The sequence below is a fragment of the Castor canadensis genome, chromosome 15 (assembly GCF_047511655.1).
Source record: "Castor canadensis chromosome 15, mCasCan1.hap1v2, whole genome shotgun sequence".
Classification (NCBI taxonomy): Eukaryota; Metazoa; Chordata; class Mammalia; order Rodentia; family Castoridae; genus Castor; species Castor canadensis.
The window spans coordinates 27,603,344-27,617,203 of NC_133400.1; the positions used below are offsets into that span (position 1 = coordinate 27,603,344).

General features: G+C 46.5%; 1 protein-coding gene across 2 annotated transcripts in view; it reads left to right on the forward strand.

The window, feature by feature from the left end:
- The first annotated feature begins 11,164 nt into the window (after positions 1 to 11,164).
- Positions 11,165 to 13,860, forward strand: part of Csnk2a2 (casein kinase 2 alpha 2) — a 38,360-nt gene continuing 35,664 nt past the window's right edge. For both annotated transcript variants that reach the window (XR_012441941.1, XM_020164648.2), the window contains exons 1-2: positions 11,165 to 11,298; positions 11,993 to 12,104. Coding sequence is in view for 1 of the 2 variants with exons in the window: in XM_020164648.2 (XP_020020237.1) it covers positions 11,195 to 11,298; positions 11,993 to 12,104 (216 nt within the window). In the remaining variant the exon portion in view is untranslated. The remainder of the gene's footprint in view (positions 11,299 to 11,992; positions 12,105 to 13,860) is intronic.

Sequence of the window (13,860 nt, forward strand, 5' to 3'; positions counted from 1 at the left end):
TCTAGGGTGCACAGGAGTGCAATTTCCAAGCCATCTACCAACTCTATGTTTAACCTTTTAGGAGCTTCCAAGCTGTTTCCAAAGGCACTGTGCCATTTTCAATTCTACCAGCCATGTCTAAGGGTTCTAATTTCCCTCCATCCTTGTCAATACTTGTTACCGTCTTCTTGACTATAGCCACCCTCACCTGTGGTGTCATGGCCTTGTAAACCAGTCCTGCACAAGAACCAGTCTTGCATGCAATCTTAGGCCCCCAAAGCCAGGGCTACAAGTCTGATCGAGCTAGGAAGACTGCCTTCCTGAGCCATTCTCACACATGGGGGCTCACCATGTCCTGCTTGTGATCTTTGGGCCATAGTGGATCAAATTTTTGGGGAGGTAGAGTCAGTAAATGCCCAAGATGGTCGTTCAAGGCAGGGGAGAGAGGAATGCAGACTGGCCCTGGATTGAACTCTTTCAAAGAGATCATAGACTTGTGGAATGTGTCATTTGAGGGCTGCCCAGGACAAAATAACCCCTTCACCATCCTGCCAAACTGGTAGAGATTCCACCACACAGTCCCAGAAGTAAATAAATAAGTTGCCGCCTTTTTTAAAAATGTGAATCCTCCTGGGAGGGGTAGGCATCTAGCAAGGAGTCAATACTTTATTAATTAGTTTATCAGATGCCAACCCACAGGGCTCAGGAGAAGTGGGAGTTTTGACTCATTGGGAAGGGTGGGAGAGGGACACAAGGGAGCTGGGGCTGAAAGTGGGGAACCCTGCTAGGGACCACTTTCCAGGATGCAGCAGTGGGGCTGGGATTGGGAGCAAATGAAAGTTTTCATCTTTTTTTTTTAATTTTAGCAAGGATTTATTTTAGTATAACAGGATAAAGTATAGACAAGGGGTGGGAGGTAGAAAAAGAGAGAGAAACATTTCCTACCCTCATGCAGGAAATGGGAGCAAAGACTCCAAGTTTTCATCTTCATTCAAATCAATGGACACCCAGTAGTAGTGAAAGCAGTTTAGTATGTGCCACACCTTATGCTAAGAGCGCTGCATACAATTTCCCTACTGTATTTATTTGTTCTGTGCTACTGGGGTTTTGACTCAGGGCCCACTTGCTAGACAGAGCTCTACTACTTGAACTATGCCCAAGTCCTTTTGCTTTTAGTTTGCTTTTCAGATAGGGTCTCAGCTTTTTGCCTCAGCCAGCCTCAGACAGTGATCCTCCTACCTCTGCCTACTGAGTAGTTGAAGTTACAGGTGTGTGCCCCTTGTGACTGGTGCTGTTTTCTTATTTTTTCCAGATGCTTATATAGCACAGAGTACTACCACCTGGTCCTTAAATTCCACAGGCCATATCCTGTTGCTATCCCCAAAAGCTGATGCCTAATTCTGAGTGTTCTCACCACCTCCCTTACCATCCCCCTCATTTACCTGGCTGAAAACCCATCCCCCTGCTTCTACATTTGCAGTCAGGGTGAGCCTTTTTAATACTGTATCTCCTGGGTTCAGGTTGCTCTAATGACTTCCTTTCTTGGTCACTGTAAGACCTCGAGTCCTTACGATGGTCCCTAAAGTGTTACCTCCACTACCCCCTCTTACCTGCTGCTATCACCTGCCTGCTAGCCCAGTCACAGGACTCCTGCCATCCCTCCCCTACACATATGCTTCTGCTCAGAGTCACTACAGTTAGGGCCGTGTTTTGCCTGGAACGCTCTCGTCCTGGAATCTGCACAGCCAGGCACTCACTTTCTGCAAGTCTCAACTGAAATGTCGCCTCCTCATAGGAGCTTTTCTTAACACCCCCTCCTCCACCTAGAAGAGTCCTGCACTGCCAGATTGCTCACTGTCAAAAGAAAGGGATGCAAATATAGAAAGGGAGAAAATGAGAGTGGAGTCTATGGTGTGGTAGGCTGGAATTGGAAATGCCAAGAGTGAACTCATGGCTTTAAATATGTAGAGATAAATGTAGAAGTAGATACAGATGTAAATGGGGTGTGTGCATCTTTTCTCTAGCACAGTCCAATTGAGAAGGCCTGAGGACAGCAATATGTAATGACAATGAGTGCACTGCCCAGATCTTGACTTCTAAACACTCTTCTCCACAAAAAGGGATCAGAAACTCTTTGAGTAATTGTTGATTCCAGAGCTGGGGCAAGAAAAGTACAAGACCAGCCTGTAATATCTTTTGTACTAAAAACAAAAATAAGAAAGAGAGAAAGAAAAGAAAAGAAAGAAGGAAGGAAGGAAGGAAGGAAGGAAGGAACAAAGGAAGGAAGGAAGAAACTCAGAGAATAATTGGACATATCCAAAGGGCTTGGGATCCATGGAAAGAGGCATCAAAATAACACAATAATATTTGACATTAACTCATTGAATGACAAAAGGAATACACCACTCCATGGTAATACTAATTAAGTTTGAAGAGGAACAGGATAATTATATAGCTTTCAAAAGAGCTCCCCCCCAAGCATGTATTCACTGAAAGGTAAAAAGAGAAACTTTCCAGTGACAAAACCTGGCATTACTGTCTCCAATAACGGACAAAGAAATTTTGTGTCATCTGGGAGGATGCCATGAGAACACAGCTTCTATGTCTGTGCTGCTTCTGCAAAGGGTAGATAATAAATAGGAATCAAATCATGAAGGAGCACCAGGGAACCTCAAATTGAGAAATATTCTACAAAGTGACTGGTCTATAATCTTCAAAAATAAATACTGAGAAACCAAAAGAACTTAAAGAAACATGAGCCTGAAGCTGTGCATCCTGGAGGGGATCTCTGCTCTGAAGAACATGACGGGGTAGATGACAAGGTTGGAATGGGGTCTAAGGGTTAGGCTGTCATGATATAGGTGTGGGCAGAATGACACAATCCTCCCTTTGTGGGAGAATTAGGGTGGATCCCTGCTTGACTCAGCAATGGTTATAGGATGACACCAATGTCTAATGTGGTTGCAACCAATGCCACTTTCTGCCCACCACTTTTCTCCACTGTCCTCTGTGTCCCCTCCCCTTTTCCAGTGGAGGGACTACTGCTCATCATCCCAAGGCAGGTGGAGTTTTAGTTTTCTTCTTGGACTTGGATTTGCTTTCTGGAGTTGACATAGCACCCCTGGAAACTTGTGTTATACTCTGTGCCCTTGTGGGCAGCACAGCAGGCAGGTCCCCACATTCACAGAGTCCATCACTGGTATCTGGGCTTTTGTGTCATCTGCCAGCCATTTATGAACCCCTGTGAACATCCAGATGGAGCACTTCCTAAAACAAAAAGTAGAGTGTGCATTTGCACCACCTTTTTAGTTTGGGTGTTCTTCAAGGTAGAGTAACTGGTGTCTATTGGGGGAAATAAAAAACTATCACTCTCAGGCTCAGAGTCTTCTCAACAGATGCCCTGAGCAGAGGAAGAGTCAGGGAGAAAGCTCAGCCCTGGGTGGATTCCTCTTCACTCCTTTGTACATCAATCAGGGCAGCCGGCTTTCTGAAGAACAAACTCAAAATAACACCAACTGCCAGGCATGGTGGTAAATGCCTGTAATCTCAGATACTCAGGAGATAGAGGTAGGAGAATCCAGGTCCAAGATCAGCCCTAGACAAAAGCTCAAGACCTATCTGAAAGCTGGGCGCCAGGGGCTCATGCCTGTAATTCTAGCTACTCAGGAGGCAGAGATCGGGAGGATCGAGGTTCGAAGCCAGTCCGGGCAAACAGTTCTCAAGACCCTCTCTTGAAAAACTCTTCACAAAAAATAGGGCTGGTGGAGTGGCTCAAGGTGAAGGCCCTGAGTTCAAGCCCCAGTACTGAAAAAAAAAGAAGAAGAAGAAGACCCTATCTGAGAAACAAACTAAAGCAAAAAATGCTGGGAGTGTGGCTCAAATGGTAGAGCACATACCTAGCAAGCATGAGGCCCTGAGTTCAAATCCCAGTGTTGTCAAAAATAAATATATAACACCAACTACAATGTGACAAGCAAATAAATATCTGTGATTTTTACAGTGACATAGTCATGAACACTGCTAATACTGCTCTGTGTGTGTGTGTGTGTGTGTGTGTGTTTGAACTGCAGCCAGAATGAGAAGAAATGCTAAATTTTACTTAGAGATTAGTGTATAACCATGTAATTTTTCAGATCAAGTTCATGAACCTGCTGATTTATAGCCACCAACTTGGGTTAAGGACCCCTGGGCACCAACGAGAGGGAGCGGCCATCCAGAGAGAAGGCCAGGTGGACATGTGATGGATGGGACATGGGAAGTGACGTTGATTCTGGGCAATTTGGTTGGGCTGAGACATCCTGGGAAGAGCAAGTTGGCAGAAAGAGATTTAATAGTTTGATCAGGGGCTAGAATAGCAGATACCCTCTCCAAATGCCCACCCGAACCAAGTTTGGGGGGAAAACAGCCCATAGTAAAGTCTTACCTTCCAAAAATCCTCCCTTCACCTTTTCATGTTGAATTTCCAGGATTATCACTGCATTTGCCACATGTCATAGCCCTGACCCTGTTCAAAATGCAAATCACCTTGAGATAGCACATGCAGGTGAGTTTCCCTCATTCGAAATGTTTGGGACCAGAATTATTTCAAAATTTGCCAGATTTTTGGAATATTTGCATATGCATAGTGAGATGTCTTGGAGAAGTCTAAACACAAAATTCATTTGATACACACCCCCCCCTTGTGAACATTACCCTTGAAGGTAATTTTATACAATATTTTTCCTAAGCCTGTGTTTTGACTTTGACACAAAATATAAAGTCAGGTGTGGGATTTTTTTCCTCTTGCAGCATCATGTTGGTACTCACAAGTTTTGGATTTTGGAGAATTTAGGACTTCAAATTGTTGGAGTAGGAATGCTCAACCTTTATTTACGTTTTAGTCTGAATGACTTTATGCATACTTCCTTGAGAGGATTTGGAGTTCAAGCTCACAAGCTTCTGATAGGCGTGTGATGGGGAAGGTACTAAAAATGCCAGTCACGTGCGCTGAGTGAGATGGGTCTCCACAGGGCACCAGCAGCAAATTCAGATTCTGCAGCTCTTTTGCTAGGGTCAGGCCACATCACGTTCCCTCCATCCCTGTTACAGGCACTGCCTGGGTGGAGGACACAGTGGATCACAGTGTAAGGATGATGAGGACAAAAAAGAAACAAACAGTGACATCCCTAAGAAATGCTGTGCAATGGACCCAGATGGAGAGCAGCCAGTTGCACACTGATTAACACATTTTATTCACCTGTCTGGAGCTGCAAACACACCCTTAGGTGAGCACCCAGCATTGCCTGTGGACTCCCTACATTACAGAGAAAACTCAGATCCCGTTTCCTTACCTGGTACCCTCTCCCAACTGGTGAAAAGCCCCCATTAACCTACACATTGTTAGGAGAAGAGCAAGGGTTAGAAATAGTGTGGAAACATTGAAGGATTTTTTTTCCTGATTATAAAAGTCAAATCTTACCATTTCATACAGTTTGTTTGCTCTGTATTTGTTGCATATCTGAAATTTTTCCTATCAGATATATGTATATGCTTTGACATCCTGCTTTGAAACCAAGCAAAGTGAAGCAAAGGAATGTCAGTTGTATCACATATTTTAATCCAATAGGAAAAGGCCTAGAAGGACACACACCAAACTGGGAATCTGGAAGGCAATGAAGAGTAACTTTTGCTCTTTTACATTACTGGCTGGATTATTTGAAAAATGTCTGCTAATGCCAGAGAAAAAACTATTTGTGACACTTGTTAAAGATGGAAAGTGGGTCTTATTCAAAGAGGAGCTATGGTAATAGGAATAAGAACCACTGTACAGGGTCTGGCAGTGGGAAAGAGAGAGTCCGCTCAACTCTGACTCCAGCAAGGACAAGTGGAGATTTACTTATTTCGAGGATATTTTAGTGATGAAAAAAGGAGCAGGGTAGGGGTCAGTGGATGGAAAATGACCAAAAGGAAGGATCAAGACCAGGGGGTTTCTGGCCAAACAGACTTGATAGGATCATTGCTGAAGACAGGAGAGGGTGATAAGATGTCAAGGGGAGTAAAATACTAGCGATGGAAAATATATGCTTATGTGACTTAGCAGGATTTTTGTTCAAACTGGCCCCAACAAGGACATTCATAATGGACTCAGGAGCCTGAATAAAGTTTTGGAAAGGGAAAGAGCCTTTGTCATTGATTATGCAGGAGTTTCCTTTTGCTGCTGTATCAAAGGACCACAGACTTAGGGGCTTAAAACAGCACATATTTATTTGAGGTGGTCTTAATTGACTAGCCAAAGTGTTGGCAGGGCTTTGTCCCTTTGGGAGGCTCTAAGGGAGAATCTGTTTCCTTCGCTTTCCCAACTTTGAGTGGTGGCCCACATTCCTTAGCTCATGGTCCCCTTCCATCTACAAAACCAGTCATCACCACATTCTGATCACTGCTTCCATTAACACAGCTACTTCCCTGACTGACCTATTTCTCTCTTTCACCTACAAGGACCTCTGTGATCATCCTAAATCCACTGTTTTGCCAGTTGAAATCCATCTTTCCTTCCTTCCTTTCCTTCTTCCTTCCTTCCTTCTTTCCTTCCTTCCTCTATTTATTTTTCCTCTCTTTTAGTTTTTTTTATATTAGCATATACTAGTTGTACAAAATAACAGGTTTCATTGGTATCTGTGTATGAAAAACTGTATCTGAAAAAAATATGAAAATGTATCTGCAAAGTTTCTTTTTCCATGGAAAATAGCATGTTCACAGGTTCTGGATAATAGGCAGTGGGGTGGGGTGAGGTCATTATTCTGGTAATCATGATTATATGTACAACTTTAAAAAAACTTATTAAAAATCTTATAAAACTTTTCTCATCACTAAAAATTCCTCATAACCATCATTTTTAATGGTACCTACTATTTCACCGTGGGGAGGTATCATAAGGTATTTAAGTGGCCCCCTGGTTTGGAACATGTAAGTTGTTTTACACCTCATGATTAAAGGTGATTTCATGACGAACATTTCTGGTCCGATCGGAGGATGTACTGAATCAGAAAGGGGTAAGGAAATGGACTTTGTGAGCTCAAACACAGACTCTGCCTCAAGTTGTCCTTGTCATTGGAATCTTGACTTCCTTATCCGAAATCTTACACCAGCTCCAACCCATAGTTTTTAAATAGCCACATTGAGATATAATTCACATATTGTACAATCTTCCCACTTAAAGTGTAACCTTGATGGTTTGTAGCTTTGAATAGTTTTATTTTAACAGGATTCAATGACATAAAACACACAAACTGTCATTGCTATTAATAGCTCTTTCTTCATAGTTTCCAATATTTTCTTAGGCTAGGTTTTCAGGGGAGTTTTTTGTTTTTGGGTTTTTTTTTTTTTTTTGCTTGTATGTTTGTTTTTTTTCTTCAAGACTACGTCTATCAGGCTGATCTCAAATTCCTGGTCTCAAGCACTCACTCTGTTTTAGTCTTCCAAGTAGTAGGGATTACAGGCATGCACCAACATGCCCAGCTCTTAGGTTAGGTTTTTAAGAAGTAGTGGTCCAGGGTAAAATCCTATAAACCTTCCAAATGTTTTGGCAATAGGCCTTGTTAAGATAGAAGGCTTGGGTTGGAGGCTCTGGGTTTCATTTCCAGCAACAAAAATAAATGAATAAATAAAAATAGACTTCTCTGAGGTCTTCAAAATCTGTTTTTGTTTTATGAATGGGGGGTGGTTGGTGTTTAGATAGAATTTGGTGATACAGGAGGAGTTGGTAGAAACCATTGGGCCATTTGATTCAAGATGTCTTCTTGCATTTCTCCTATGTAAAGCCAGATTATGCTCACCTCCCAATGGCACACTCAGCCACTTGTGTGCCCCTCCCATGCCCAAGCAGGACTCTTCAGTTTAGCCTGCATTGGTGGCCTCTCCAGGCACCCACGCCAGTTGCATGGTGGGCAGGTGGGAAGGAGAAGCAGCGGGTCTCTGCCAATTCTCTGGGGTGCCCAACCTTCCTCCCCACAAACCATAACAACATCTTCCATTTGGCTGTGGGAGGGCCAACTGCAGGTTTCAGGGCTGAGTTAGAGAAGTGTCAGCCAAATCTGGAGTGGTGTGTGGGTGAATCTTCAGGCATCCCGCAGGTGTGGGAGCAGGTTACTCGAGATGGGTGTGGGTGCATGGAGAGGGATGAGAGGAGGAGCAGGGAAGGTGGGCAAGGGTAGAGGTGAAGAGTGGGGCCCCAGCCAGGCCTGGACAGAGTAGTCAGATCAATGCTTTGGAATCCTTTTTGGGTCATGGCTTCTTTTGAAAATGTGATGCGTGCTAATGAAAAAAGCACAAGTTTGTGCGTGAAAACACACAACACACACATACACACACAAAAAAACTCCATTAATTCTGCACTCAGTGTCAAGAAACCCAGAAAACTCACCCAAGGGTTGAGATTAAGAATCTCTGGCCTGGACTAGTTCACAGGGGCTTGCCAGGAAAAACAAAGTCCTAAATCGACTTTGAGATCTCAGACATGTTTGTATCTTCTGCGTTTGGGAATTAAATTCCAAAGCTCACTAATTCCACAAATGCTTTAATTTCTTCAAGGTTTGGTTTAGAGAAATCTCAAATCTACCGAAAAGTTGCAAGCTTATGTGCTGCTCAGTCACATTCACCAACTGTCACCCTTCCCTGCCAATGGCCCCCTCCCCTTTCTTATGCTCCTGGGAACCCTTGCTTTTCTGGAGTCCCATTTGAGAATCAGGTGCAGATGTTAGGATTCTTTGTCCCTAAACACTTATTATGTAACTCCTAAAATCAAGAGTCTTTTGCACATCCACAAAACAACGATGGCACTCATGAACCTTAACACTGATACGACTACGCAATATGCATCCTTTACTCGAATTCCTTCTGTCAGCAGTATTCTTGCACCCCTTGCCTGCCTTCTAAAATCCAGAGTCTAACAGAATCATGCACTTCATTCAGTTATAGCTCTCAGTGTCCTTGAATCAAGAGTGCTTCTCCAGGGTTTGGCTTCTTTTGTGACACTGATACTTTTGAAGAGTCCAGGTGGGCTTTTTTGCTTAATGTCCCCCCAGTTCAGATTTTTCTGAGACCCCATGATTAGATTCAGGTTAAACGTTCTTGGCAGGAGTTCATCTATGTAGATGGATTATGTGTCCTTTCTCAGTATCTCACAGCAGAGGGTCAGTTGGTTGCTGACTGAGGATAAGTAGGATCCATGGCTATGGCAGTAGTGACCTCCACCATCCCTTTGTAACCAAAAAGGCATCTGTGGGACAGAACTCCAGTCAATGAAGGCAAATGGTGGGTGAACCAGTGGTGAGCATTCAGCTCTAGTTCTTTTCTCATACTGTTTTTATAGGGAGGAGACAGGAAACAAATTATGCCAACAGGGGCTATTTTATGAAGGATATGGATAGGGTTCTAGTTTATAAAAGTATCAACTCTAGTTGAGGCTCACACTTGTAATCCCAGGTACTCAGGAGGCAGAGATAGGAGGATCTCAGTTCAAGCCCTGCCTGGGCAAAAAAGGGCAGACTCTACCGGGAAAATAAAGCAAAAAGGGCCTGGGGCATGACTCAAGTGATGGAGCACCTGCCTAGCAAGCTCAAGGATCTGAGTTCAATCCCTGAGACTGTCCCAAAAAAAGAAAAGTATCAACTCTAGATAAAGTGACCTTTCAGGTGAGACTTGAAGAGGAAAATGGAGTCAGCCATGGGAAGATGGAGGTGCCCCTGACAAGCTTGGAGGGAGGAAGAAACTGAATGACTCACATTCACACAGCTTGTAAGTGCTGGCCCAAGGTCACACAGCTGGTAAACTGCAGAGCTGAGATTCAAAACTGGATAGATCTGGCTCCACAGTCTTTGCTCGTAGCTATAAGAAGGAGGAGTGAACAAGGTCTCATCCAGAAAACAGTATATGAAAAGGGATTGGAGTCAAGAGAGACCTGGAAGAGGAGGATCTGTTGATAAAGGATATGGGGTGCAAAAACAAGCAGAAAAGGGGCCCAGAAGATCAGAGAGAGCAGTGCTCAGGGATAGAAGGCAAATCCCGATTTGGGGTCAGTTTGGTTGCTCACCCCATCCTCAGCCATTCCTACCTAGGAGCCAGTCCCTTCAGACAGGACTCACCCTTCTCCCAAACAGGATATTTATGGCCTCAAAGTGTCTCCCTACAAATCACTTATTAGCTACAAAAGAGTAACTTTATAATAGAGCAACCTGACCAACCAAGTGACCCCAGAAGAGACTCAAGGTTCTTGGGAGAGGCTCTGCAAGGGAACTGGGGGGAGGGTGTCGGTGTAGAAGGAAGGATCTGGATGAAGAATGGAAGTCTTAGGGTTGAGGGGTCTGTGGATGACCACAGGGCAGGGTCCAGAGGCGGTGTTCCTGAGAGGGCGAAATCATGGGGTATGGGGGAGGTTCTGAGGATGATGAGCGAGTCCTTGGGAAGAGACTTGGTGGGAACAGATGGATGACAAGATGGGAGAGGGGTCTTGGTGGGTGTACTCGGGGTGACTAGCGGTCCCCGGGATACTCAGGAGAGGGTCGAAGTTTGGGAAGGCCCCAGGACGGCAGTCTGAGGGTGGGTGACAGGATGAGGCGAGTGGATGCATTCAGGGTGGCCGGAGGTCCCTAGGACAGGCCACCCTGACCTCGGCCTGCTGGTGGGGGCGTCGGATGGCGGGCTCAGGAGCAAAGGCGCTGGCGACACCCGGGCCCGGGCCTGGCTGGGCGGCGGGGGGCGGGGCCGGCGCCCGCGGGTCCCCCTGCGCTGCAGGGGGCGCTGTGGGCCCTGGCGGCCCGGGGCTGGGCAGCGGCCGCTCCTAGTGAGCGCAGCCCCTTTTCCGGGTTTCCTCCGCCTCCTCCTCCTCCTTCTTCTCCGCCGCCGCCGCCGCTGCCCCTTTCCCGGCCGGTGGCCGCCACTGCCGGTGTCGCCACCGCCACCGCCTCCCGGGGCCGCGAGCCGAGCAGAGGCCGCCGCGGGAGCGCGAGCCCCGCCGGCCGCTCCAGGGCCGGGCCGGCTCGGCCGGCGCCCCCCGCGCCCCCTGCCCGCCCGTCCATCCGCCCGCCCCCGCGGGCCCGGCCTGGCGCGGCCGTCCGCCGCCGCGCTCCTGCTCCTCCTCCGGCGCCCAGCGGCCCTCCGCCTCCTCCGCCCGCCGCCCCGCGCCCCCCGCCGCGCCGCCGCCGCCCTCGGCGCCCCGCGGCGCCCCCCGGTCCCGCCCGCCATGCCCGGCCCGGCCGCGGGCAGTCGGGCCCGGGTCTACGCCGAGGTGAACAGCCTGAGGAGCCGCGAGTACTGGGACTACGAGGCTCACGTCCCGAGCTGGGGGTAAAGCCGCCCTACCCCCCCCCACACCCCCCGACCCCCGGCGCAAACCGCACTTGGCCTGGCCGACCGCTGCCCGGGTCCGGGGGGTAGCGGGCGAGGCCCCTTCCCTCTCTTTGCGCACACGGTCTCGTCTTCCTCCTCCCTTCCTCCCTCCCCCACCTGGCCCGCACCCCTCCTTTGCACTTCCCTCGCCCCCCAGGATTGCTCCTTGACCCGGGGCGAAGTGTAGGGCCCGGGGGAAGTGAGGGGTTTCCAGTGGGATGGGAAGACAACAGCTGTTCTCCTGAGCTGTTGAAATTCTCTTGCCTTTTTAGTTTCTGAAATGAGGCTGGGCTGGGTGGGAGGAAGAATGTCACAGACGTCCAGCAGGTACTGCCTCTCGTCAGGGGACACTCTGGATCGCCAGGGTGGATGCTTTGCTCGCGTCCCACCCCACCCCCCACCCCGACTGGCTCACAGGGCTGCTTTCCTGCCCTGTCTCCCCAACTTAGGAATGAACAGTTAGGTGAGGAGCTCTGCATAGTGAAGGGAGCCAAGTTCCTGCCGGCTTTCATTTAGGGAATGAGTTGGGCCATGATGCATAGACACTTCTGCACCCCTGATTAGAGCAAGCGGCTGGCCGCTGTGTGGAATGGACATAGGCTTGGTTACCCCCAATCCTAGCATTCATGTGTGTGTCTCTTGCCTTTCACAGTAATCAAGATGATTACCAACTGGTTCGAAAACTTGGTCGGGGAAAGTATAGTGAAGTGTTTGAGGCTATTAACATCACCAACAATGAGAGAGTGGTTGTAAAAATTCTCAAGGTGAGTGTCCTATGAGTGGCATGTAATATTTTCTTTCACAGATCAGAAGGATATAGGCTCTCCCTGCTTTGTTTTAGAATGAGCAGTGCCAGCTCTCATTTGATGTATCTTCCGTCGGATGTCTCTGGCTACTCCCACCTCATGTTCCTGTGAACTTTTGAGAAAATAGACAGACTGGTCTCAAATCTGGGCATGATATTTCAGGAACATCCTTGTTCTAAAGTGGACTCCCAAAACAATAGTCCCAAAAGGGCTCCATTTGTTATAAAATAAATAGGTATCCAGAAGAAAGCAGGCCTCTTAGTGGAGATTCTGTTAGTCTGAGGGCTCCTTGAGCCTTGTGTTTGTTACTCTTGGTGCTCTGAGCTGCTAGTCTAGAAAGAAAGTTGTGAAAACCTGGAGTGGCTTCAAAGATAAGTTTGAGGCTCAGAGAGGACATTCCCTGAGCAGATCATTAGTTATTTCTTCTCCTTTGGTAATAGTTTCAGGTGGGATGAATGCAGGGCGCCATTAGCTCCAAGAAGCCTTGTTGGGAGGCCAGTGAGTTTATTAGGTAGTGAAAGTGAAATTTGGAGCAATAGTACACTTCTAGCCACTAAAGTAATAATTGGAGCAAAGCTGTCTTAATGTCTGCTTTAGCAGTCTCAGTTGGATAACAACATGCCTTCATTACCTGCTGAAGACAAGCTCGTAATGAGCATAAAGAGTTGGTTAAGTTTTCCTTCAGGCCACTGATTGTGTAGGCTTACTAATGTTTTATAGGGTGTACTAAAAAGTAATGTTTAGAGTCTATGATGGGTCCTCTTGTTGCCAAATCATTTAATGTGTCATTTAGTGGAAAGATTGAGAACACTACTTTCACGCGTACATGATTTCCACTGTGGCCCTTTTGCAAGAGGCTCTGTGGAATAAGAATGTGGGATTGAAGAGCTGTTCTTGTGTCTTAGGACAGCTGTGTGGGTGGTCCCCTTTTAATATGAGGTGTCAGGTTATATGTTCTGTAAGTCACCTTTCAGAAGTAAATCACCTTTCAGAAAAATGTCTGACACCATCACTAAGTGCCCTCTTAGCCAGTGATGAGCAGAATTGCAGTTGAGAGTCAGGGCTGAGTTCTCTGCTGTCTGAAGCTCTGGGGATGAGAAGTGAAGAATTCAGGTAAAGACACAAGGTTTGACTCCCCTCTTCCCTATATGAGTTGTACCTGTAGGGTCTCAAGTTGTGTTTTGTGTGTGTGTGTGTTTTAACAAAAAATATTTAAAGAAATGTTGTGTCCTTCAGGATAGTTGCCTGAGGAAGCTGAGCGATTCCTTTATGTATAGAAGCAATAACTATTCTTAATACAAATAGAAGTTAGGAATAGCCACATTCCACTGCTATACAATTAAGGAACGAATTGCTGAGTCCAAAGCAATCCGTAAAAATGTCTAAAGTTTTGTGTGCAAAGGCAGCATTTTAAAATAAGTGTATAGTTTCCTGTGTGTCTTTTTTTTTTTTTTTGAAAGAAACACACTCAGGTATATGTATGAATATTGACATGTTCATTTAGGAGAGCATTGTATTGCTCCTTAGCCACCAGGCGAGGAGCTTTGTGGGGTTAGTTGCTGGGTAGTTTTTCCTCTGTGCTAAAGAGTCTCAGCATACATTTAGAGAGCCCAGTATGGAAGCTGCTGCTGCTGCAGGTTTTACAAATAGACCTATGCACAAAGAAACTTAACTGACACCATTATGTGAAATGACCCTTAGCCAGAACTTTTTG